Source organism: Phyllobates terribilis, unplaced genomic scaffold, assembly GCF_046119375.1.
Source record: "Phyllobates terribilis strain yellow unplaced genomic scaffold, ASM4611937v1 Scaffold_1__5_contigs__length_1240528914, whole genome shotgun sequence".
In the NCBI taxonomy this organism is placed as follows: domain Eukaryota; kingdom Metazoa; phylum Chordata; class Amphibia; order Anura; family Dendrobatidae; genus Phyllobates; species Phyllobates terribilis.
This window is the reverse complement of record NW_027362761.1, coordinates 167,926,141-167,952,370: the sequence shown is the minus strand read 5'-3', so window position 1 is coordinate 167,952,370 and position 26,230 is coordinate 167,926,141. Positions and strand designations below refer to the sequence as shown.

General features: G+C 46.7%; 1 protein-coding gene across 1 annotated transcript in view; it reads left to right on the top strand.

Annotated features, from left to right (window-relative positions):
* Positions 1–25,708, top strand: part of LOC141166145 (doublesex- and mab-3-related transcription factor 1-like) — a 531,682-nt gene extending 505,974 nt beyond the window's left edge. Inside the window, exons 5-6 of the mRNA XM_073652547.1 lie at positions 1,301–1,342; positions 25,554–25,708. Of these exons, the coding sequence (XP_073508648.1) occupies positions 1,301–1,342; positions 25,554–25,708 (197 nt within the window). The remainder of the gene's footprint in view (positions 1–1,300; positions 1,343–25,553) is intronic.
* The last annotated feature ends 522 nt before the right edge of the window (positions 25,709–26,230 follow it).

Sequence of the window (26,230 nt, the reverse complement as noted above, 5' to 3'; positions counted from 1 at the left end):
GCTACCTTGCTGTAAGCAAGTGGAAGTAGCCCACGTCCCTGAGTGTACCGTGTGGTGCTCACCCGTATGGCTGGTGACTTGGGGCCTTTTGATAGCCCCCGCTCCTCGATGGCGGTGCTGGTCCCTTGCTCGTGACTGAGCCTCTGGGCTTCTATGGCCAGAGGACCTGAAATCCCCTGCCGGCGGGTTTCTGCTGCTGGGTATATATAAGTCCCCACAGCCACGGACTCCTGTGTCCGGTTCTTAGCGTCTTCTGCCAGGACGAACTCCGCTTAGCTCAAGTCCCTGGTCTTCAGCTCCTGCTCCTACAGAGCTCCTCGCTGTTACTTTCCCTGTGTCTGGAACAAACTCCAGGCTCTGACTGAACTAACCCCGCCCCAGATCCAGTTTATATAGGGCAGGTTCCTCCCCTATCTGGTCTGGGACAGGAGGTGTTGCATGTTCAAGGGCTCCTGACCAGGGAACCTCCCACTTGCTCTCAGACGTGATATTTCTATCACTGTGGCAACCAGACCCCTGGGGTGCCACATATTGGTGAGCAGAATCATATTGTAAGATGCTATTTACCACAAAATGTACACCATAAAAACAATTCCTAAATTAACAATGTCAGAATTGCGGGGATTTTTTTTTTTTCGCAATTTCACCGCACTTGGAATTTTTTTCTTATTCTCCAGTTCACTATGTGGTAAAATTAATGGTGTCGTTCAAAAGTGCAACTTGTTCTACAAAAACCTGGCCCTCATACATCTATGTGGACAGAAAAATAAGAGTTATGGCTCTGACAAGAAGGGGAGGGGAAACAAAAATGCAAAAATGGAAATTGGCCCCTTCATGAAGGGGTTAGTTCTTGCTTGTTTTTTACATAACACAGCAGTTGTAGAGTATCTTTTCTTAGACCTCGGCTTGGTGCTGTTTTATGGAAATTTATTAATAAACTGACTGGATATCATGACTCAGGAATGTCCGTGTAGAAAAGGGGGGCCGCATTATTCTCTGTTATCAGCTGCAAACAAACTGCAATAGAAAGCTCTTGTGGGTGACTGAGACAACCATCTTTCTGTATGCTTTTGCTCTGAAACAGCTTTCTGCAGATGAGTTTCTAACTTGCCATTTATTCCTAGATCATGTTTCAAGGGTTTTTTATGGCCTCTGACACTGACTAGGGTAGCTGCCTCTCCTAGTTGGTATTTATGAGATCATTTCTTACATTTGTAAAGAGCTACTTTTCATTTTCATCAGAGAAATGAATGTGTAGCAGTCATTTTTTTCACTATAATACCATTGCTGTCTGTTACAGGAACTTTTCAAGGACTGAGAAACCAGATTGTTCAAGAAACAGGTAAGCAATTTTTGTTTTGTGTTTTTGTAAGCCACATATCTTAATACTTTCCCTGCCAAGGACATCTCAAATCTCATAGGTCCTTTCAGGGTTTTAACTCATTAGTCAGGACTTATGATCACATCTCAGCTTGGATCACCGCTACAACAGTGATCCAAGGCTCATTCTGAAGCTGAGATTCTGTAATTGTGTGCCATCCCAGATATCAGGAGTTAGGCCAGGGCCCGACTATCAGTATCTGGTCAGTACTTTTTCTCACAAGTGGGAGCCAAAACCCGGTGAGGAACAATCAGAGAAAAGGTATAATAGAAACAAGTCACCAATTCGGCATTTATCACCCACTCCTGGCTTTGGCTCCCACTCCTGAGAAAAAATACTGATAGTGTGGCCGTGAACTTAAATTAAGAGCTGCATCTGTCTGCAGCTGTCACTTCAGACTCTTACTTTAAGGCCATTGTTCACATGTCCAGTATTTTACATCAGTATCTGTAAGCCCAAACCAGGAGTGGGTGATAAATACAGAAGTGGTGATGTGTTTCTATTTTAGTTTTCTCTGATTGTTTCACTCCTGGTTTTGGCTTACAAATACTGAGGTAAAATATTGACCAAATATTAAATGTTTGAACATGGCCTTCCCTATGATATCTCGGGATGGGTCACAGCTACAGCAACTTTTCTGGTCTCCTTTTGAAACTTACATGAGTTGTGGATCGCTGTTATAGCTTCGATGCAGACTGATATGGCCTGTTAAAATAGCCTAGCACCCCCAACTTTGTCCAGTGTGAAGGAGTTGAGGGGTGGGTGTGAAAGAGTTGACAGGCTGCAAGGACAGCAGACAGTTGATGTGTGATGACCTCCTGTCCCCGTGTAACAGTAGGGGGAAATCCCACCAGTAAGTAAAGTTAAAAAGAAAAAAAGGTTTTGAAAAATTAAAAAAGTTCTTAGGCTCACCTGGTGAGGTGGATTCACAAAGCCACATGTCAGGACACACCGACTTAGAACATTGGAAATCCAGTTTAGAAGGCACATGTGACGCGCCCCCTGGGCCGTGGGGTACCCGGTGCCGGGCCGGTGGATACTGGGGAAATGTCACAGTGGCAGTGACTCGATCCGTGACCCAGGGCGGTCAATAAAAGGGGTTATAGATAGGGGATTTATAGTGTTTTTATAGAGTTTGTGACGCCACCTGTGAAGTGCGGCTCAAGGGAGACGCCGCTGCGGAGCAGTCCTCTGAAGCTGATGTTACTACAGCAGGGATGGTGTGGCTCTCCACAGGAAGAGCTAGCTCCAGGGCAGTGTAGATATTGCAGGTTGTGCTGGGCGTTGTAGTGCAGGGGTTGATGGCGCAGCAAGAAACACAGAGACAAGGAAGTGCAGTCCCAGGGTCTTTACTGGTGTTGTTTAGACAAGCCGGGACTAGGGTACTGGCTAGAAGTGGAAGTCCGGGCAGCCTGGATGCAAGTAAAGAATCCTCTTGGCCAGGTGAAGTTGGAGGCCTTCCCTTTCCACTAAACTCTTTGGCCCTGCTGCTTGTAGCTGTGCGGTGGCCCTCGTCCCTGAGTGTAACGTTTCTGTGCTCACCCGTATGGCAGGCAGCTCGGGCCATGCTGTTGCATCGCTCCCTCGTGGCGGTGCTGGACCCTGCAGTCTCCTGCTCTCCAGTTTCTGTGGCTGGGCCTTCAGTGCCCCACAACCTCGGACTCCGGTGTCCGGTTCTTCTGTGCTGATGATTCTGAGGTGAGCTGCCGCGCAGATCCAGTCCCAGCTCCTCTCTCCTCGACATCCTCCCTTCAGCTCCTCACACTAAGACTAACTAACCCCGCCCCCAGATCCCAGTTGCCAAGGGGAAGGGGCTCCCCTTGCTGGTCTGGAGCCAGGAAAGTGTTGCATGTTTAGTATACCTGACCAGGGGACCCCTGCTTGCTTCCAGGCATGGCATTACCTCTATTGAGGGAGGCAATGCCACAGTGGCAACCGGACCCCTGGCGTGCCACATTCCCCACTAGTTAACTTCAGTACTCCCGGACTGAGGATACTTTTCAAAATTAACAAATAACAATAACAGTTCACATTACAAGATTATAAATATAACATTCTGCAACAGGTTACAGCACGATCTGTAACCGGGTGTCCATTTTCTTTAGTTAGGTGCTCTTCAGTGAACATGAGGGACCCGACCGAAAACCCTCAACGTAGGCCCTGGGCGTGGCTGCAGGGCTCAGATGATCCAGGTGTTGGACCACGTCTTCGGCCACGCCAAACGGGTTTTTGTTCTGAGGTCATTTGTTGTAATCATAAAACCAATAGGGGGCACTCTAATAAGTGCAACTATTTACAATGGAAAGTCCTTTGGCTATTCACCGTCCATAACCTACTAGTCTTTATACCCTTACCGGGTAACTAAATGCACACATGACCAACTTTTGCAATTCAATTTGAAAACACAACTTTTCTGCTTTACCCTTACGGGTAACTATATACAGCATACATTTTAGTTCTCTTATACTTTAATTCTTTACATTTTAGTTTCTCCAATGGGCAGGGAGCTGACCTTTTGTACTCCTGGTTGATCTACATAGTACATTGGTAGTCACTGCTCTACCCTGGTCCCTTGTGTCTACCCCCGGTGTGGTAGGTTCAGTGTGACCTACTCTATGGGTAGTCTGAGGTAATACTGGTAGGCTGGGTAACCTCCTACGAATTCTTTGACTCACCATGGGTACGACAGGTTGTCTGCTAGCAGAGGGTAGATTCTCCTGGTCTGCTGATGATGAAACCTATGTCTCTGGGGCCGACTGGTCTTCCAGCTGTTCTGGGACTTCTGCAGCTTCCGGTGAGGCCGCTTGGAGAAAGGTAAGGACCGGTACCACAATCGCACTGTTCACCTGGGTCCAAGACCGGGTAAATTCTCTGAGTACTGTTTGGACGACTTCCTCCACTCCTTCTGTGGGCTGAGACTTGTCTTGATCTTCTTCTGTGCGTTTCAACTGTTCAGGACATATCTTCAAGTGATCTCTTGAGACTGCCACTGAAGTTTCCCCTCCATCTTTGCTGAGGCACACTTTGGTGTTATCATAACTTGAAGGTAGGACGGTGTATGGCTCTACCTCCCACTGGTCATCTAATTTGTGGAGTCGTCTCTTTCTCTTAAGAACCTGCTCTCCAGGTGACAAGGGGACTAGTGTTGAGCCACCCCCGTAGTGTTCGAGTTCGGTTCGTCGAACACCCGTGTGTTCGCTGAACTGTTCGTCGAACTGTTCATCGAACACCTTCGAACACCGTTAAAACCAATGGCAGGCAAACAAAAACACATAGAAACACATAGAAAACACCTTCAAAGGTGTCCAAAAGCTGACAAACTGCTCAGAAGACACAACTAACACATGGAAAAGTGACAAGTACATATAGTCATGCGAAAAGAAAAGAGGTGGAGGAGTAAAAGGAGGGGGAGACACAGATATAGGCATGTCATGCCCTTCTAAAATCCAAAAAGTGAGAAGCCGACACGTTCAGTCCGCTCCTGCCCGTGCCACCTCTGCGTCGCCGGGTTTGTGCCAGAGCCGCGGTGAACCCTGACGGCCAGCCCCCCTCTCCCAATACTGGTGCCTGTCCGCTGGTGGGTCGAGCGAGCCCCCCTGTGGTGGAGGCAGCTCTAAGCTTTTTAATTTAAATTGTCTCTCTAATTTGAATGAATACACTTTAAATCCATTTACAAGGATCTATTGGAGGGCAAGTCTCATGCCAGCAGCCGCGTAATTCCAGCTCCAGTAGCGTCCACTAAAGCTGCTGCAGTTAAAAAGCTTTTATAAGGATCGAGCTCGGCTGTCCACCGCAAGGCATCCTACTGCCAGTCCCAGCCCCTATGCCTTGGGGTGCCTCCTGATGCTCTTCACTGAGTATCCCGTGGTCCCGAAGCATTTCCTTTGAAAAAATTAAGTGTCCAAACTACAGGTGGTGTAGCTTGCTTAACAGCCGGGATAATCCGCTGACTAGCAGACACTGCTACTAGGCACAAAGTATTTCCTGGGCTAGATGCAGTTAAAAATTTGTAATTAGATACTCTCGTTGGATGCTGAGAAAGCATTCCATAGAGTCTCCTGGCACGCCATATATGATTCTCTTAAAAAGCTTGGGGTAGGGGTCTAGGGGACCCTTTTATAGCCAAAATCACGGCCCTGTATCGCAATACGTCACCTAGGCTGAAGATAAATGGAACTGTAGCATCCTGAGGGCTCGGTTGCTACAGAGGTATTGCACCTCACCCAGAGGTGTGATATCTCACTCTCAGGTAAGGATGTAGTGTGGATCAGGAACCGACACCTGCATGCATTACACCACATTGCCGTGGGGCAGGGCGACCAATATGCCCCTGAGATGGGCACGACAGTCCCTGTCCCTGGCTGGAGTGGGGGGAGGGAACACTGAGGAAGGGGAACCCTGTAGTGCAGGAGCAGGGAGGAAGCAGTTCCTGGGTGCATTGAGAAGGGAGTATAAAAGGTGGGCACCATCTTAGTTCAGTGCAGAGAAGTCTGAGCAGAAGTGGCAGGGAGCAGGGGCTCTGCATGAGCTCTGCTCCGGAGGCGGGCCTAGTAACAGAGGCCCAGGCCTGGAAGAGGGAGAAGGAAGGAAGAGGAGCGGAGAAGGCTCCAGGAACGAGGAATGAAGGGATCCCAGGGGTGCGGACGGGCGAGTCGCCACCGCACGCCCGAATCCACCTGCGTGGAGGGGTCAGGCCAAAGGGGGAGACCGGTCCCCGAAACTAGTGGAGGCAGGAAACGACCCTCAGCTAGAAACAGGAGGCTGTGACATTTTATGTGGCGCAGCCCCTCGCTACACCCAATAGGAAGGCACCACATAGGGTCAGGGAAACTGGCGCCAAGTTTACCAAGAGGAGGCCCGAGGCAGCCGGACAGAAGGGTTGGTAAGAAAGGCCAGACAAAGGACACACAAAGGGGGTCCTGTGAAGCGCTCCAAAGTTATCTGGGAGTTGTCTGAGCCCCTCACCTGGTGAGCACAGTACGACGTCGGCAGCCGTTACCTGCAGACGTGGTCTGGATAATAAGAACTGTGAGTAAAGGCCCTGAACTGCATCACTGACTCCGTGTCGTTACTGCTGCTGCCCTGCACCATCACCCCCATCCTCCGCATACACTGCCCTGAGGCTATACTCCTCCTGTGGGGAGTTATGCTACGCTCTGCTGCACCCACAACACCAGCCTCAGCGGTCTGCCCTGGAGCGGCGGTTCACTCTGACCGCAATCCACGGGTTGCGTAGTCGGACATTAAAACCACATAAATAGTTCCGCCACTGGTTTGACCGACCTGAGCCACGGAACCGGGTCGCCGCCACGGAGACTACAACCACCAGCATCCACCAAAAAGGGTCCGGCTCCGGGTGTCCCAAGGCCCAGGGGGCGCGTCAGAACATTTTCATCACCTTTCACAATCACCAATGGGACAAGGCAGGGATGTTCTCTGTCCCCTCTCTTATACATCCTAGTGACGGAGCACCTGCTCTCATCAATTCGCCATAACCCCAATATTAGGTGGATTGAGGTGGGAGGCACCGAGTACAAGTGCTCTCTATTTGCTGATGATGTCCTAGTATATATCACTCAATCACATATATCCATCCATGCTGTTATGGCTGAAATAGATCACTTTGTTACATGGTCAAATTTTAAAATCAATGCAGCGAAGTCTGAGGCCCTCGATGTCTCCTTCCCCAAATCCATATAGGATTCCATCCAGTCCAACTTTCCCTTTGCCTGGCCCTCACAGGGTATCAAATACTTAGGAATTCCTATTCATAGAGACCTCTCCCATCTATGTTATCTTAATTTTGGGCCCTTTATTGAACAACTCCATACAGACCACGGTTGGCAAGTTAGAACTGTAAGATTCACTACGTGAACCACTGGTGTTTTGTGGAAAAGCACATGTACACTGTGTTCCAAATTATTATGCAAAAAGTGTTTAGGAGTGATAAGGGAAGAATTTGTTTGTTTGTCAGTTAAACTCATTGATGGTGATGTGTGTCAGGGCTCTTTATATCACTGTAAGCAATTGCAGACACCTGTGCTAATTAGTTTGGCAGGTGTGTCCAATGAAAGGCAAGACTACTTAAGAAGGCTGTCTCACATTATTAAGCAGCCTACATTTTCTGCCAAAATGGGAAAGAAAAAGGATGTGTCGGCTGCTGAGAAGCAACAAATTGTGGAGTGTTTAGGTCAAGGCATGACTACAATCAACATTGTGCGATGATCAGGATGAAGTGTCTTGGCAATCAAGAAGTATGTAGCTGATTCACAGTACACACGTGTGCGTGCTGATAAGGGCAAATTGAGGACTCTTTCCTACAGGCAATTACGTCAGGTTGAAAGAGCAGCGGCAAAAAAGCCTTGTCATAGCAGCAGACAAGTTTTTGAAGCTGCTGGTGCCTCCAACGTCCCCAGAACAACAAGATGCAGGGTCCTTCAGAGGTTTGCAGCTGTGCATACGCCATCCTGTCGACCTCCTCTATCCACTTCACACAAGCAGAAACGGCTCCAGTGGGCCAAATATTACATGAAGACTGATTTCAAAACTGTTTTGTTCACGGATGAGTGCCGTGCAGCGCTCGATGGTCCAGATGGATGGAGTGGAGGATGGCTGGTTGATGGACACCCCACGCAAACACGGCTACAGCGCCAACAAGGAGGAGGTGGAGTAATGTTTTGGGCTGGAATCATGGGGAGAGAGATTGTCGGCCCCTTTAGGATCACTGAAGGCGCTAAAGATGAACTCCATAATGTATGTGGATTTTCTCAAACAGCACTTCCTGCCAGGGTTCAAGAAGAAGAACCGTGTATTTCACAGCAAGATCATTTTTTTGCATGATAATGCACCATCTCATGCTGCACATAAAACATCTGCATCTCTGGCTGATATGGGCATAAAAGGGGACAAACTTATGGTGTGACCCCCATGCTCCCCTGACCTCTACCCCATTCAGAACCTTTGGAGCATCATTAAAAGGAGTGTCTATGATGGCGGGAGGCAGTTCACATCTAAGCAACAGCTCTGGGAGGGTATTCTGTCCTCATGCAAAACAATTAAAGCAGAAACCATCCAAAACCTGACAAATTCAATGGACGAGAGAGTTCAGAAGCTCCTTTCGAACAAGGGGTCCTATGTGAAAATGTAACATCACCTAGAATAAAGTTTTGAGTTGAAAACTGTTTGATTTCAGTTTCTAACAACCTGCTAATGCTTATAATTTCAAAAATGACCATTTTTTTGGTCTTTATTCAAATGAAAAGGTTGATCGAAAAGTTTGGGGGATCTAAGAGTGTGGCAACCCAGTAGTCATGATTACTTCGAATTCTGACAATATGAGGGTCATGCTGCAGGTAGTGCAGCAAGAAGGCACTTATGTGTCTTGCGCATCTCGGAGCCCCAAAATTATTTTCCGGGCTAGATGCAGCTAAAAATTATTATTAATTTTAAATCTGGTGAAGCTTTAGTATAGATGGCCTAATAGGATCAGTGCTGCACACTGCTACAAAGCCCAAATTATTTTCCAGTCAAGATACAGATAAACATGATTAGTAATTTTAAATCTGGTGGAGCTTATTATAGATGGCCTAATAGAATCAGTGCTGCACACTGCTACAAAGCCCAAATTATTTTCCAGCCAAGATACAGATAAACATGATTAGTAATTTGAAAGCTTAAAACGGTTGGTAGGGTGATTTTAACCAATCATCAAGCTTTTACTCTCCCCAGGATGACACAGGGGTAGAAAAGTCGTTTCGGATCCATGATTTGTTTATCTTTATGAACGTGAGTCTGTCTACATTATCAGTGGAGAGCCGCGTGCGCTTATCTGTCAGCATACCACCAGCAGCGCTGAACACACGTTCAGACAGAACGCTGGCTGCGGGGCATGACAAGATCTCCAAGGCGTAAGTGGCTAGCTCCGGCCATTTATCCAGATTGGAAGCCCAAAAAGAGCAAGGGTCCAGTGACACAGTCATGGCTTCAATGTTTACTTGGAGATACTCCTGTAGGCGTTGACTATGTGTCAGACTTCTTGTCTCCTGTGGCCTTGCAAAGGATGGGCTAAAAAAGTGGTGAAATGATTCCGCAAAATTGATGTTACCAGCAGATACTGTGGTTCTGTTACGGTTTGAGTGCTGAACACTTGACGGTCCCACGGTTGGCAAGTTGGAACTGTGAGATTCACTACGTGCACCACTGGTATTTTGTGGAAAAGCACATGTAAGATTCTGCAACAGTCTCTGCTGATACTCCTGCATGCGTCCATCCCTTTCTATGGCAGGAAAAATTTCTGCAAATTTACTTTTGTACCGGGGATCTAACAGTGTGGCAACCCAGTAGTCAGGATTATTTCTAATTCTCACAATTCGAGGGTCATGTTACAGGTAGTGCAGCAAGAAGGCACTCATGTGTGTTGCGCATCCAGGAGCACCAAGTCCCTGTTGTGTTGGTGGCGAGGTAACAATCATGCTTCCTTCCTCTGTCCTCTCCCCCCAACCTCGCACAACAGAAATGTGATCAAGGTCTCCCTCATCTGATGAGTCTTCCATCAGTTCGTCCTCCACTTCTTCCTGGGCTCCTGCACCTTCCTCACTAGTTTGGCTGCTACCATGCGCCCTGGTAAAACCATCTCCCCCACCCTCACATGCCTGCCGCCTTGGTGCTGCCGACCGTCTGGACCTTGCAGATGTTAGCCCTTCTGCATACAACTCCTCCTCCTCTACTTCCTCCACCTCCTCTTGTGCCACCACCTGACTCCGAATTCTGTTTAACATGTGCTCCAGCATGTAAATCACCGGAATAGTCATGCTGATAATGGCATCGTCAGCACTAAACATCTTCGTCGCCATTTCAAAACTGTGCAGAAGGGTGCATAGGTCCCTGATCTGAGACCACTCCTCCAGCGTGATTTGCCCCACCTCTGGATCTCGTTGGCCCAGGCTATACGTCAGAACGTATTGCGCCAGGGCTTGTCGGTGCTGCCACAGTCGCTGCAACATGTGCAGAGTTGAATTCCACCGGGTAGGCACATCGCATTTTAGCCGGTGAAGTGGCAGGCCCAACGACTTCTGTAGAGATGTAAGTCGCTGAGCTGCGGGATGCGAACGGCGGAAGTGAGCACACAGCGACTGTGCCCTCTGCAGAAGGCCATCTAGTCTGGGATAGTGGGCTAAAAATTGCTGGACAACCAGGTTCAACACGTGAGCCATACAAGGCACGTGTGTGACATTGCCCCGGCGAAGGGCCGCACCCAGGTTTGCAGCATTGTCACACACGGCCTTCCCTGGTTTCAGGTCCAGTGGAGACAACCATTCATGAAATTGGTTCTCCAGAGCTGACCACAACTCCTCAGCTGTGTGACTCACATTTCCCAGACATTTCAATGTAAAAACCGCCTGATGACGTTGAGCCCTACTGCCAGCATAGTAAGGAGGTGTGCAGGATCCCTTCTGCGCAGTTAGAAAGCTTGTAGCATGACCAGACAGGCTTTGGGTGCAGGTGGAAGACTGAGAGGAGGTTGAGGAGGCAGAAGCAGTGGAGGAACTTTGACAAAAAGAGGATTGACGCACAACTCGTGGGGACGGCAAGTCTTGGACAGCAACCCCTTGTCCTGCTGTCACCATAGTTACCCAGTGCCCAGTCAGCGACATGTAACGCCCCTGTCCATGCCTACTCGTCCAAGTGTCTGTGGTGAAATGCACCCTGTCACACACAGAGTTTCTCAAAGAAGCGGTGATGTTGTGTGCGACATGCTGGTGGAGCGCAGGCACACCTTTCTTTGAGAAGTAGTGCCGACTGGGCATCTGGTACTGGGGCACTGCGACGGACATAAGGTCTCGAAAATCCTCTGTGTCCACCAGGCGGAAAGGCAGCATTTCTGTAGCCAAGAGCTTGCAGATGGTGAAATTCAACCTATTAGCTTTCTCATGGCTAGAAGGAAATGGTCTTTTACTTGTCCACATCTGAGGGACCGAGGGCTGGCTATTGTGCTTAGACGGGGTTGATAAGGGTGTCCCCGGCAAACTGCCGGTCTGTGAGGAAGATGCAGGCGGACTTGTTAGGTTGCCTTGATCCAAAGGTGGTGCTATCGATGTCGGACAGCGCTCAACACCAGCTGGTGTTACCACCTCCAAAGAAAATGATGACCTGCCAATCACGCTGGCTGTTGCGGGTAAAGAGGTGGCAGGTCTGCGCCCCAAAACAGGTGTGACTGCTGTCCCCCCAGTCACAGAGGATGAAGAGGCCGCGGATGCACAAGATATGGCAGACGGTGGTTGGCCCGGCCGGCTAGGCCGCATTGTAGCACACTGAGCTTCCCACTGGAACTTATGCTTCATGTCCATGTGCCGGTTCATGCATGAAGTACTCAAACTATGTATTTTTTGGCCTCTACTTAGTTTTTGCTGACAAATGTTACAGATAACACGAGTTGGGTCATCTTTATCGATCTGAAAAAATGCCCAGGCTATGCAAGGCTTAGCACCCATGCGACCTGAAGAGCCACCACGACTTGTGGTGAGAGGCAGAGTTGTGTTTGAGGATGCAGTTGTTGACGTGCTTCCAGTACTACGTCTCTGTCCAGGAAGGCGCAACCTGACCTCGTCGTCACTAGCATCTTCCTCCATTTCCTCTGCTGACCTCATCTCTTGGCTGACTGTGGGTTGACAGTAAGTGGGATCTCCAACCTCATCATCATCACCCTGTGCGTTATCACACCCGTCGTCCTCAGAGCCAACCTGTTCCTGCCCTGACAAAAAACTAAAGTTGTCGCTCCAATAAGGTATTTGAGTCTTATCATCGTATTCCTCATTGTCTCCACCAACAGGAGTTACAGTTTGGGAATGAGGGTCTACATTATGGTCAGAACCTTCTGCGTCTGGTCCTGGATCCGACTCATAAAGATTCTGGGCATCAGTGCAGATCATTTCCTCGTCTGGATTCACAGAAGCGCTGGAGTTGACCTCTGATTCCCAGGCTATAGTATGAGTAAACAGCTCTGCAGACTCAACCATCTGTTCTACCTCTTACTCAGACGGGCAGCTGGAGATTTGGGAGCTGTGAGGAAGCAAGTGCGATTGGGGTGACACCTTTGAGGACTGGAGTATTTGTGATGTTGAAGTTGATGTGGAGGAGAGCCCACTTAAAGGAGCACTTGATATCCGTTGAAGCACCTGCTGTTTTTGTGCCTCATCTGGAATTTGTAGCGATTGGCGTGGCCGTAAGAAAGGGATCTTATCACATTGTCCGCTAAAAGAAGTAGACATTTTAGTTTGGCTGGAAGATGGTCTTTCTTCTGCAGATGTTACTGTTGCTTTAACACCTACCCCACGGACACAACCTTTTTTCCCCTTCCCAACACGCCTATTCCCCTTTCCACCAGCAGCAGGCCTTTTTCCACTCATTTTGGTGGTTAACTAATTCACAACTCTGGAGTTGTTTGCACAAAAAAACAATGGATGGGAACCGAGCAGAGCTGAGTGGCCAAACTGTGGTATTAGGCCAAAACTATTGGCTGGGTTAGACGCAGAAAAAAATTATATTCAATTTGCAACCTGATTGAGGTCAGTATAGATGGACTAATAGAACAAGTCCCACACACAGCTAGAAGCCCAAATATTTTTTCAGAGGTAGATGCAGAAAATTTTTTTATTCAGTTTGCAACCTGATGGAGGTCTGTATAGATGGATTAATAGAACAAGTCCCACACACAGCTACAAGCCCAATATTTTTTCAGAGGTAGATGCAGAAAAAAAATATATTCAGTTTGCAACCTGATGGAGGTCAGTATAGATGGACTAATAGAGAAAGTCCCACACACTGCTAGAAGGCCAAATATTTTTTCAGAGCTAGATGCAGACAAAAAATTATTTTGAATTTGCAACCTGATGGAGGTCAGTATAGGTGGACTAATAGAACAAGTCCCACACACTGCTAGAAGGCCAAATATTTTTTCAGAGCTAGATGCAGAAAAAAATTATATTCAGTTTGCAACCTGATGGAGGTCTGTATTGATGGATTAATAGAACAAGTCCCACACACAGCTAGAAGCCCAAATATTTTTTCAGAGGTAGATGCAGATAAAAATTATTTTTAATTTGCAACCTGATGGAGGTCAGTATAGATGGACTAATAGAGAAAGTCCCACACACTGCTAGAAGGCCAAATATTTTTTCAGGGCTAGATGCAGATAAAAATTATTTTTAATTTGCAACCTGATGGAGGTCAGTATAGATGGACTAATAGAGAAAGTCCCACACACTGCTAGAAGGCCAAATATTTTTTCAGCGCTAGATGCAGATAATAATTATATTCAATTTGCAACCTGATGGAGGTCAGTATAGATGGACTAATAGAACAAGTCTCACACACAGCTAGAAGCCCAAATATTTTTTCAGAGGTACTGTAGATGCAGATAAAAATTATTTTTAATTTGCAACCTGATGGAGGTCAGTATAGATGGACTAATACAACAAGTCCCACACACAGCTAGAAGCCCAATATTTTTTCAGAGGTAGATGCAGAAAAAAATATATTCAGTTTGCAACCTGATGGAGGTCAGTATAGATGGAGTAATAGAACAAGTCCCACACACAGCTAGAAGCCCAAATATTTTTTCAGAGGTAGATGCAGATAAAAATTATTTTTAATTTGCAACCTGATGGAGGTCAGTATAGATGGACTAATAGAGAAAGTCCCACACACTGCTAGAAGGCAAAATATTTTTTCAGAGCTAGATGCAGATAAAAATTATATTCAATTTGCAACCTGATGGAGGTCAGTATAGATGGACTAAGAGAGAAAGTCCCACACACTGCTAGAAGGCCAAATATTTTTTCAGAGCTAGATGCAGATAAAAATTATATTCAATTTGCAACCTGATGGAGGTCAGTATAGATGGACTAATAGAACAAGTCCCACACACAGCTAGAAGCCCAAATATTTTTTCAGAGGTACTGTAGATGCAGATAAAAATTATTTTTAATTTGCAACCTGATGGACGTCAGTATAGATGGACTAATACAACAAGTCCCACACACTGCTAGAAGGCCAAATATTTTTTCAGAGCTAGATGCAGATAAAAATTATTTTTAATTTGCAACCTGATGGAGGTCAGTATAGATGGACTAATAGAGAAAGTCCCACACACTGCTAGAAGGCCAAATATTTTTTCAGAGCTAGATGCAGATAAAAATTATATTCAATTTGCAACCTGATGGAGGTCAGTATAGATGGACTAATAGAACAAGTCCCACACACAGCTAGAAGCCCAAATATTTTTTCAGAGGTAATGTAGATGCAGATAAAAATTATTTTTAATTTGCACCTGATGGAGGTCAGTATAGATGGACTAATACAACAAGTCCCACACACAGCTAGAAGCCCAATATTTTTTCAGAGGTAGATGCAGTAAAAAATGTATTCAGTTTGCAACCTGATGGAGGTCAGTATAGATGGAGTAATAGAACAAGTCCCACACACAGCTAGAAGCCCAAATATTTTTTCAGAGGTAGATGCAGATAAAAATTATTTTTAATTTGCAACCTGATGGAGGTCAGTATAGATGGACTAATAGAGAAAGTCCCACACACTGCTAGAAGGCCAAATATTTTTTCAGAGCTAGATGCAGATAAAAATTATATTCAATTTGCAACCTGATGGAGGTCAGTATAGATGGACTAATAGAGAAAGTCCCACACACTGCTAGAAGGCCAAATATTTTTTCAGAGCTAGATGCAGATAAAAATTATATTCAATTTGCAACCTGATGGAGGTCAGTATAGATGGACTAATAGAACAAGTCCCACACACAGCTAGAAGCCCAAATATTTTTTTAGAGGTACTGTAGATGCAGATAAAAATTATTTTTAATTTGCAACCTGATGGAGGTCAGTATAGATGGACTAATAGAGAAAGTCCCACACACTGCTAGAAGGCCAAATATTTTTTCACAGCTAGATGCAGATAAAAATTATTTTTAATTTGCAACCTGATGGAGGTCAGTATAGATGGACTAATAGAGAAAGTCCCACACACTGCTAGAAGGCCAAATATTTTTTCAGAGCTAGATGCAGATAAAAATTATATTCAATTTGCAACCTGATGGAGGTCAGTATAGATGGACTAATAGAACAAGTCCCACACACAGCTAGAAGCCCAAATATTTTTTCAGAGGTACTGTAGATGCAGATAAAAATTATTTTTAATTTGCAACCTGATGGAGGTCAGTATAGATGGACTAATACAACAAGTCCCACACACAGCTAGAAGCCCAATATTTTTTCAGAGGTAGATGCAGAAAAAAATATATTCGGTTTGCAACCTGATGGAGGTCAGTATAGATGGAGTAATAGAACAAGTCCCACACACAGCTAGAAGCCCAAATATTTTTTCAGAGGTAGATGCAGATAAAAATTATTTTTAATTTGCAACCTGATGGAGGTCAGAATAGATGGACTAAGGGAGAATGTCCCACACACTGCTAGAAGGCCAAATATTTTTTCAGAGCTAGATGCAGATAAAAATTATATTCAATTTGCAACCTGATGGAGGTCAGTATAGATGGACTAATAGAGAAAGTCCCACACACTGCTAGAAGGCCAAATATTTTTTCAGAGCTATATGCAGATAAAAATTATATTCAATTTGCAACCTGATGGAGGTCAGTATAGATGGACTAATAGAACAAGTCCCACACACAGCTAGAAGCCCAACTATTTTTTCAGAGGTACTGTAGATGCAGATAAAAATTATTTTTAATTTGCAACCTGATGGAGGTCAGTATAGATGGACTAATAGAGAAAGTCCCACACACTGTTAGAAGGCCAAATATTTTTTCAGAGCTAGATGCAGAAAAAAATTATATTCAGTTTGCAACCTGATGGAGGTCAGTATAGATGGACTAATAGAGAAAGTCCCACACACTGCTAGAAGGCCACATATTTTTTCAGAGGTAGATGCAGAAAAAAATATATTTAGTTTGCAACCTGATGGAGGTCTGTATAGATGGATTAATAGAACAAGTCCCACACACAGCTAGAAGCCCAATATTTTTTCAGAGGTAGATGCAGAAAAAAATATATTCAGTTTGCAACCTGATGGAGGTCAGTATAGATGGACTAATACAACAAGTCCCACACACAGCTAGAAGCCCAATATTTTTTCAGAGGTAGATGCAGAAAAAAATATATTCAGTTTGCAACCTGATGGAGGTCTGTATAGATGGATTAATAGAACAAGTCCCACACACAGCTAGAAGCCCAATATTTTTTCAGAGGTAGATGCAGAAAAAAATATATTCAGTTTGCAACCTGATGGAGGTCAGTATAGATGGACTAATACAACAAGTCCCACACACAGCTAGAAGCCCAATATTTTTTCAGAGGTAGATGCAGAAAAAAATATATTCAGTTTGCAACCTGATGGAGGTCTGTATAGATGGATTAATAGAACAAGTCCCACACACAGCTAGAAGCCCAATATTTTTTCAGAGCTAGATGGAGGAAAAAATATATTCAGTTTGCAACCTGATGGAGGTCAGTATAGATGGACTAATACAACAAGTCCCACACACAGCTAGAAGCCCAATATTTTTTCAGAGCTAGATGCAGAAAAAATTATATTCAATTTGCAACCTGATGGAGGTCAGTATAGATGGACTAATAGAATGATGCTATGCCCAAAAGATTTTACTTCACTAGGTGCAGTAAAAAAATTGGTATTCTATACACAGGTGGTATATCTTGCAACACAGATAGGCTACTCCACTGACTAACACACTCTGCAATAGGCCAAAAAGGATTAGCTTTGCTAGATTCAGCCAAATGCTGTGAAAAAAACTTGCACAGCACTGGCACAGACCTGCCTGGCAAAAACTGATAGGAACTGATGTAACCTAGTCCTGAAAAGGACTCCAATTACAATTAGTCTTTACTCCCACAATCTATCTATTTAAGAGCACAGACCTGCCTGATAAAAGTCGTAGGAAATGCTGTAACCTAGTCCTTAAAAGGACTGCAATCACAACTATTCCCTACTCCCAAGCTATCTGTAGATTTGTGCGAAAATTGGCTTGAAATTAACAAGGTATAGCGCACACAGCAACAGCGGTGCCGTCTAACACGCAGCTGCAGCAGTGAGAAAATGGTGGCGACGGGGAAAATGGCTTGGTCTTATAGGGCAAGGACATGTGACATACACTGCCAATGACACATGCCCTTGCTTGTGTGAAAAAAAGCACTTCGCTCCGTGTGTGCGCTGCTGATAGGCTGACAGATTGCACCTCCCCACTGTAAATGCGGGAAAGAGAAAAAAAAAATGGAGATCTTCATTGTTCCTGCAGAGATCCATCCCCTGCCCCTCCCCCCACCCCGCTGTACACTCAAACTGCGTATTAACATTAATTTTCATCATTACTGAGAAAAAATCCAGTTATGATTTTGGTGCACGAACAGTTATCGAACATAACCTCGAACAGCCGAATTTTTCTCAAATTGTTCGTGTTCGCCGAACGGCTCGAACACCGCCCAAAACAGCTCGAATTTGAGATTGGCGAACAGTTCGAGTAGAACAACGCTCATCTCTAAAGGGGACGGCAGGTGCCTGCTGATTGTAAGTCTTCTCTTGCTTCTGTCTTGCCTGGGACAAACTTCTTTCAACACACTCTTTGCGGTATTGTTGTTGCCGCTCGGTATCCCAATCCGCATCTGGTGAAGTCGTCTCTGGTGTTAGGACTCCCATGTCCAAGTCATTAGGTAGTTTCCAGGTCTTGCTCTCATCAGGTAAGTGGGTGTACAGTTGGTGGAGTTCACCGGGATGTGGTTATATAGGTCCACCAAATCTGGTAACTTCTCTGGCTACAGGCTACGTTCTCCAAGGGGCAACGTCTTCAACAGGTCTATCACCACCTGGTTCATCTTTTTACACAAGCCGTTGGTCTGGGGTTGATACGGCGTCATCCTGATTTTCTTGCAGCCTTACAAGTTACAGAATTCCTGGAACACCTCTGCTTCAAAGGCTGGACCTTGGTCGGTAAGCACCCATTCAGGGTAACTGTGCGGGCGACAAAAGTGCTGTTGGAACGCTTTGGCTGCCGTCTGAGCCATCTGGTCTTTCACTGGCACTACTACCAGGAACCGGGAGTAGTGGTCTACTATGGATAGAGCGTAGACATAGCCTGACCTGCTTGGGGCTAGCTTCACGTGGTCCAAGGCTACCAGTTCTAGTGGCTGTTTGGTGATGATGGACTGCAGGGGAGCCCTCTGGCTGTCACAGTCTTTCCGCCTAAGGTTGCATGGACCACATTCTCGACACCATCTCTCGATTGCTTTCCTCATGCCAACCCAGTAGAATCACTCACTTCCAACTTCTTCCACCCGAAGTGTCCTGTTCCATCGTGGTACGCTTCTAAGACCATTGACGCATCCCGCCTCAGGACTACCACCTACCAGACCAGTTCATGTGTCCAGGAGTTGATGCTTCTTTGACACAGCTTTCCTTCGTAGATGAACAGTTTGCCCTTCTCCTTCCACAACTGTTGGGTCTCCTGTGGAGCATCTAGATCAGGGCACGAGTCAGCTTGCGTCAGCAACTCCTTGACTAGGCGGACAGCTGGGTCGCTATCCTGCGTTTCTGCCCATCCATGGTGGGGCAATGGGTTGAACGTGGTCTCTCTGTTGGTGGAGCGCTTGTCCCTCACACAGTGGGAGCACTGAATCACCCCATGATGATGGAAAGCGGGTATCTCTCTCTTACAGCTCTTCCGGGTCTTCTCTCCCATCTGGCAAGTTGGGCATCCTGGACTGCGCATCAGCATTTTCATTTTTATGCCCCGCCCGATACTTGATGGTGAACTCGTAGTTAGACAGTCGGGCCATCCATCGTTGCTCTAGGGCACCAAGCTTTGCAGTCTCCAGGTGCGTCAGAGGGTTATTATCTGTGAAGACTGTAAATTTGGAGGAGGCGAGGTAGTGCTTGAAGCATTCCGTTACAGCCCAGACTATGGCGAGAAACTCCAACTTGAAGGAACTGTAGTTGTCGGGGTTCCTTTCCATGGGCCGGAGCTTCCTGCTGGCGAAGGTAATCACTCTCTCTCTGCCTTGCTGTACCTGGGACAGCACCGCTCCCAATCTCACGTTGCTGGCATCTGTATGGAGTATAAAGGGTTGGCCATAGTCAGGGTAGGCCAGGACTTCATCTCCGGTGAGAGCCATTTTCAGTCGGGTGAAGGATTCATCTTCTGGTTTATCCCATTTGAACGGAGGTTTCGGGTTCTTGACCTTCTTGCACTGGCCTACCAGGAGGTCCTGCATGGGTGCTGCTATCTTGGTGAAACCCTTGATAAATCTCCTGTAGTAGCCTACCAGCCGAAGGAACTGCCGCACTTCCTTGACAGAGGAGGCTCTTGGTCAGTCCTTGATCACGGTGACTTTTTCAGGGTCTGGCACTACACCTTCGGTGCTTACCACATGACCTAGGTACTGCACCTTGGGCTTCAACAGGTGGCATTTGGACGGCTTTACCTTCAGGCCAAAACCAGATAGGGCTTCGAACACCTTGGCCAGGTGCTCCAGGTGGTCTTCATATGTCTTCGAGTAGACAATTACATCGTCCAGGTACAGCAGGACAGTTTTGAAGTTCTTATGTCCTAGGCAGCACTCCATTAACCGCTGGAAGATTCCTGGGGCGTTGCAGAGCCCGAATGGCATGCAGTTGAACTCGCTGAGGCCCATTGGTGTTGTAAACGCGGTCTTTTCTTTCTTTGTCCGCCTCTGCCACAGGAACCTGCCAGTACCCACTGGTGAGATCCAAAGTGGAGAAATAATTAGCAGATCTTAATGCAGCTAGTGACTCCTCAATTCTGGGTAATGGGTAGGCATTCTTATGTGTAATGCATTTAATCTGCCTGTAGTCAACACACATCCTCATTGTACCATCCTTCTTTCTCACGAGAACTAATGGAGCTGCCCAGGGGCTACAATTATCTCTGATCACCCCAGCCAGCCTTCATCTCCATAACATTCCTTTGGCACATTGATAGTGAGCTGGAGGTACAGGCCAGTAGCTCTCTTTAATGGGTGGATGATCTCCCATGGGGATATGATGTTGGACCCCTTTTACCTGCCCAAAGTCTAATGGGTGTTTACTGAAGACCCGCTCATACTCTTGGACCACCCGGTATACTCCATGCTTTTGGTGCAAAGGGGTGGAGTCAGTGCCCACTTGTAGCTTCTGACACCAATCCTCCTTCTGCCCCTTGGAGCCATTATCCTCCGCCGGTTTGGATAGAGGCAAGGGTTCCACTGTCTTTATTGAGTTGTTACTGACAGTGAATAACTTAGCAAGGGTAGCATACCGGGGTAAATAGACCTCTTTCTCCCCACATTTCAGGATGTGGATCGGTACTCTCCCCTTGCGGACATCGACTACCCACCTGGCTGTCAAGATGGTGGGCCTACTGTCAGAGTATACAGGTTCTACCAGGGCCTGGTAATCTTGACCCTTGAAACCAATTGCTGCTTGACACCATATCAACATTTCGCTCCTAGGGGGCATTGCAATGGGGAATGGATCACTCATCCTGACACTGCCAATTTCTCCACCAGACAGTTCTACCTGTTGTCTTTTCATCAGGGCTCTGATTTCTTTCTGTAGAACCCGCTGCAGACTGGAACTGGCAGTCTCTGCGACCTGTTGTAACAAAACGATAATTTCTCCAAGACAATTTTCTATCACATTAGTGCCTAAGGTTATCATGGGATGACTTTCTCGACGATCAATATCAACAATAATCTTTCCTTGTGATGGCAATTCTACTTTGCCAACTTTTATGGTCACCTCTTTATACCCCACCTGAGGCAAGGGCTGACCATTGCTGGCATAGATGTTAAGATGTTCATCTGGACTGTGGGTAATGTCTGAGTCAGTCCAGTATTGTTTATAAAGGATATATGGCATCATGGTCAGCTGGGACCCAGTGTCCAGCAACGCATTCATTGGGATGCCATCAAGCACGACAGGTAGGACCAGTCGTCCTCCCACGTACTTGTCTCGCCAGCTTTGTCGGCCTGGTCGTCTTACTCCTGGGGGTTGGCCCTCTGGCCCAGGTGTTGCTCGTTTAAATTGCAGAATCTTGTGTAGTGTCCCGCCTTTTTACAGCGGCGGCAGATGGGTTGTCCGTCCTGGTCGTAGCGATCGCTGTTCCTCCCTCTGATCGGTGGAATTCTTCCCTGTCGTGGCCACGGGATGTCATCTGGACTGGAAGCCAGCTGGATCTTCTCCTTTGGAGACACTTGCATGGCCTGCATGGTTTTGGTTAATGCAGCCACACTTTTGGTCAGCTCCTGGACCTGAAGGCACAGGTCTGCAGATGGGTCACTGTCCAGAGTCTGCGCGTCAGCCTCCACAGGTTCTGGGGAAATGGATGCTACCTCCTGGTGGTATGTGATAGCTGGGTGCCGGTGGGTTGCAGCGCAGCCTGGTGTTGATTCTCGCAGCACCCGGATGGCTCAGTCTTTAAATTGTGCAAAGTCCAGATCAGGGTTTTGCAGAGCCATAATGCGCAGCTGTGTCCTGTGAGCGCTGGACAGGAGCCCCTCAATAAACTCCTCAGTCAGCAATCTGTCCTCATCATGCACACTGTCAGGGTCTACCTGTTTGATGGCCCGCAGAGCCTCCTGCAGGTTTAGAGCATAGTCCCGTACACTGTCCTGCACCCTCTGTTTGCACCCGTAAAACTTCATTTTAATTTCTGCTGCAGTGCGGGTGTCAAAGGTATCCTTTAACCGGGCCAGTATTTCTTTTACAGTGCCTTTGTCTCTGCCGGGCCAGGACTTCACTTCTCTTTGGGCTGCACCAATTAGCTGTCCTATGAGGATGCTGACTTTTTGCTCCTCAGACAGGGGGTACACTTTAAACAAACTGCGCAGTCTCTCCTCAAATTCATTCAGGGTGTGTGACTCCCCTGAGTACTGGGGCAACCACGCCGCCCCCGGTATATATGGCATTGATAACGGCATCACAGTGGCAGCGGTCGCGCCTGTGTCTGAACCCTCCTCCATGTGGGGCATCTTCCTCCCCCCTAGTGAACCTCAGGCAGGTCCTGGGAGTCTCCTCACGCACCAGTATGCTGCTCTGCAGGCGGAAGGATCTCTTACCTGGCGGTTCCGGATCGGGGCTTCTTTCTTCCCCCTCAGAGGGCTGCAAACCACGTGATAACACCGTTCAATAAAGTCTATGGCACACAGGACCCGGTTATACCGGGCTTCGTGAATCCTGTTCGTGACGCCAAGTTGACACGCCCCCTGGGCCGTGGGGTACCCGGTGCCGAGCCGGTGGATACTGGGCGGTGAGCCGGTCCGTGACCCAGGGCGGTCAATAAAAGAGGTTATAGATAGGGGATTTATAGTGTTTTTACAGAGTTCGTGACGCCACCTGTGGAGTGCGGCTAAATGGAGACGCTGCTGCGGAGCAGTCCTCTGAAGCTGATGTTACTACAGCAGGGATGGTGTGGCTCTCCACAGGAAGAGCTAGCTCCAGGGCAGTGTAGATATTGCAGGTTGTGCTGGGCATTGTAGTGCAGGGGTTGATGGCGCAGCAAGAAACACAGAGACAAGGAAATGCAGTCCGAGGGTCTTTACTGGTGCTGTTTAGACAAGCCGCGACTAGGGTACTGGCTAGAAGTGGAAGTCCGGGCAGCCTGGAAGCAAGTAAAGAATCCTCCTGGCCAGGTGAAGTTGGAGGCCTTCCCTTTCCACTAAACTCTTTGGCCCTGCTGCTGGTAGCTGTGCGGTGGCCCTCGTCCCTGAGTGTAACGTTTCTGTGCTCACCCGTATGGCAGGCGGCTCGGGCCATGCTGTTGTGTCGCTCCCTCGTGGCGGTGGTGGATCCTGCGGTGCTGCTGAGCCTCCAGGCGTCTGATGGGGCCAGGAGACCTGCAGTCTCCTGCCCTCCGGTTTCTGCAGCTGGGCCTTCAGTGCCCCACAACCTCGGACTCCGGTGTCCGGTTCTTCTGTGCTGATGCTTCTGGGGTGAGCTGCCGCGCAGATCCAGTCCCCAGCTCCTCTCTCCTCGATATCCTCCCTTCAACTCCTCACACTAAGACTAACTAACCCCGTCCCCAGATCCCAGTTGCCAAGGGGAGGGGGCTCCCCTTGCTGGTCTGGAGCCATGAATGTGTTGCATGTTTATTATACCTGACTAGGGGACCCCTGCTTGCTTCCAGGCATGGCATTACCTCTTTTGAGGGAGGCAATGCCACTGTGGCAACCGGACCCCTGGAGTTCCACACATGGAACAGTTGGAACTGGACAACTGATTATACTGGATGGCAGAAAAACTGGCAAGACAGGACACACTGAAAGCCACTGAACCAGGAAGGCAGACGAGGAGTAAAATGGCTGGTCTGAAGCAGCACACAGATGTAGAAGGCTGAATTTCCAGCAAATCATAGGTTAATTTCAGTAGGAGTTCGTATCGTTCACAGCAAACCATGGGTTAAGCAACAGAGAGATAGTAGAGGGTTAACCAGCAATGACGAGCCAAGATCTCAATCTGCGCATTATCCACCTCTGGCAGCCATTTTCCTAAAGCCCACAATGGGCAGAGTGGGGACTATGCTCCTGCCTCACTGCTGACATCTTGTTGAAGCCCAAGGCCCACAGCCTCGCACCGCCGGGATAAGCGCTCCTCCCAGCCCGGGGCCCATCACTCCACTCCTGCCGCTGCTGGCTTCCTGCGGCAGTGACCCTGCTTCCTGCTACAGCGCTCCCCCGGGCCCCCTCCCTCCCTTAACGGCAAGCTACCGTAAATCTGCACTATAAGATGGACCCCCATTTTATTAAAAAAAAATTCATTCCTATTTTCCTCCCTAAACTTTTGAGTGCGTCTTATAGTCCACAAAATACGGTAAATATTTTTTTAAAAGACAAAATAAGAATTGCTAATGTTTTGTCACTTCCGCTTAAAAAATCAGTAAAAGTCAGAAGCACAAAAATTAAGCAGATTAAAAGTTATTCCTGCAAAAAACAAGTCCTCTAACATTCCTGTCACCGAATAAAACAAAAAAGTTCTAGCTCTTATGTAAGTTATGGCGACACAGATTTTTTTTTTATTAAATGGGATTTTATTGATAGTGATAAACTATAAGTAAACTATACATATGTAGTATTGCCAGTTCCATAACGACCTAAACGATAAAATGAGGACTAAGAATCTTACCCAGTAAACACTATAAAAAATATGTAAGAGAAAACCCACAATTGCAGTTTTATGATAATTTTGCTTAAAAAATGTTAATAAAAATTGATAAAATAAAGCTTTATGAAGCCCAAATTGATACCAAAAATACTACATTTGGTCACACAAAAAATAAACCCTCAGGCCCCTTTCACTTTACGTTCTTGGCCGCGTTCAGTGGTCCCATGGGGGCTTAAGTCCAAACCCCCAGCAAAAAGTAATCCGGATGTGTGCGCAGATGGGGCCATAGGCTATAATAGTGCCAAGAGAGTGAACGTGCGCTCTGCTGTGCAACATTTTCGGGCGTATACCCCTACTGGAGGAGGACACGTAGAAGCAGACTACTATGTCTGCCTGTCCGCCTCCAGTAAGTATCTATGCCTGAAAATAATGAACGACAGATCACACATTGATGCCTGAAACCCATTTTGCAAAAGAATGTGGGAAAGAATGCAATGTGTAAAATATAATGTTACAGGTCATGGGCAGTAAATTCTGTGATGGGTCGTTGATCCAGGGAACTAGTCTGATGCCGTATGTGGAGTTGAGAAGGGATTTTTCCCTAATATGGGGCAATTATTTATTAATGGTTTCTTTCCTATGGTGTATTTTAGACCTCTGTTCTCTACTTCAGAGCGCCAACAATCACAAAGTTATCGCCTTGCCTGTGGAGGAACACTGCTGTGCCATCACTTTGTGCCTCCCTTGTGTAGTTATTGCTAATAAGACAGCTAGGAGATGTTAGCATTTTTACTTACTTTGCTGTATATAAAATATAGAAAGGTGCAAAGGTTTATAAAAATATATATCTAATATGTGAAAAAACATTGTTATGGTTTCTTACACCTTTACTTTATAAACCATGTATTCTTACTTGCCACATTGCCCCATGTATGATGAGACAAGTGACTGCTGTGTGTTGTTTGTCTTTGTACAGTGTTTTCCCCACCGAGCAGCCAAGACTCTGTACTGATTTCCTTGTCCAGCAGCTCGTCAGTCACCAGTGAGAGCACCAAAGGTGTAGCCGAGTGTGAAGCTCCCACTGAAGCCTCTCCATATCCAGTCGCTGCTATTACTGATGATGGGGAGTGAGGTCGCCTGGATCAACCAACAATTCCATCAAGCATTACAGCAACAAGTCCAAAGTGCCTTTATTTAAAGGCAAAAGCAAGCTCAGGATTATTACCCTGCAGCAAACATAACCACCTGATGCATTGCTTTGCCTTTAAATACAAGTCTAGTTATAGTTCATCATTGATTTGTTGTATAATGTTATAGTTGCCTATGTTGTGCCAAGTTCTTAGTTTTTTACCTAAGAGGTCACAGTTTCGATGGTAATGGCTTCTGGGTAATAAATATGGTGTAAATGATAACTTACTAGCACTGTTACATCAGAATGTGCCTATAAACATGAGTAGCCACAAAGAGATTGGAGGCAACACAGATGAATGATGAAAAAATTGTCTTTTAACAGCCCATGTAGCTGTAGCAATGTTTCGGTTCAAAAATGTGGACCTTTCTCAAGCAATGTGAAAGTGCAATGCGCCAAGTATTTAAACCTGCTTAATAACACAAATTGATTAGTAGTAATTAATACAACATATACATTTTCGA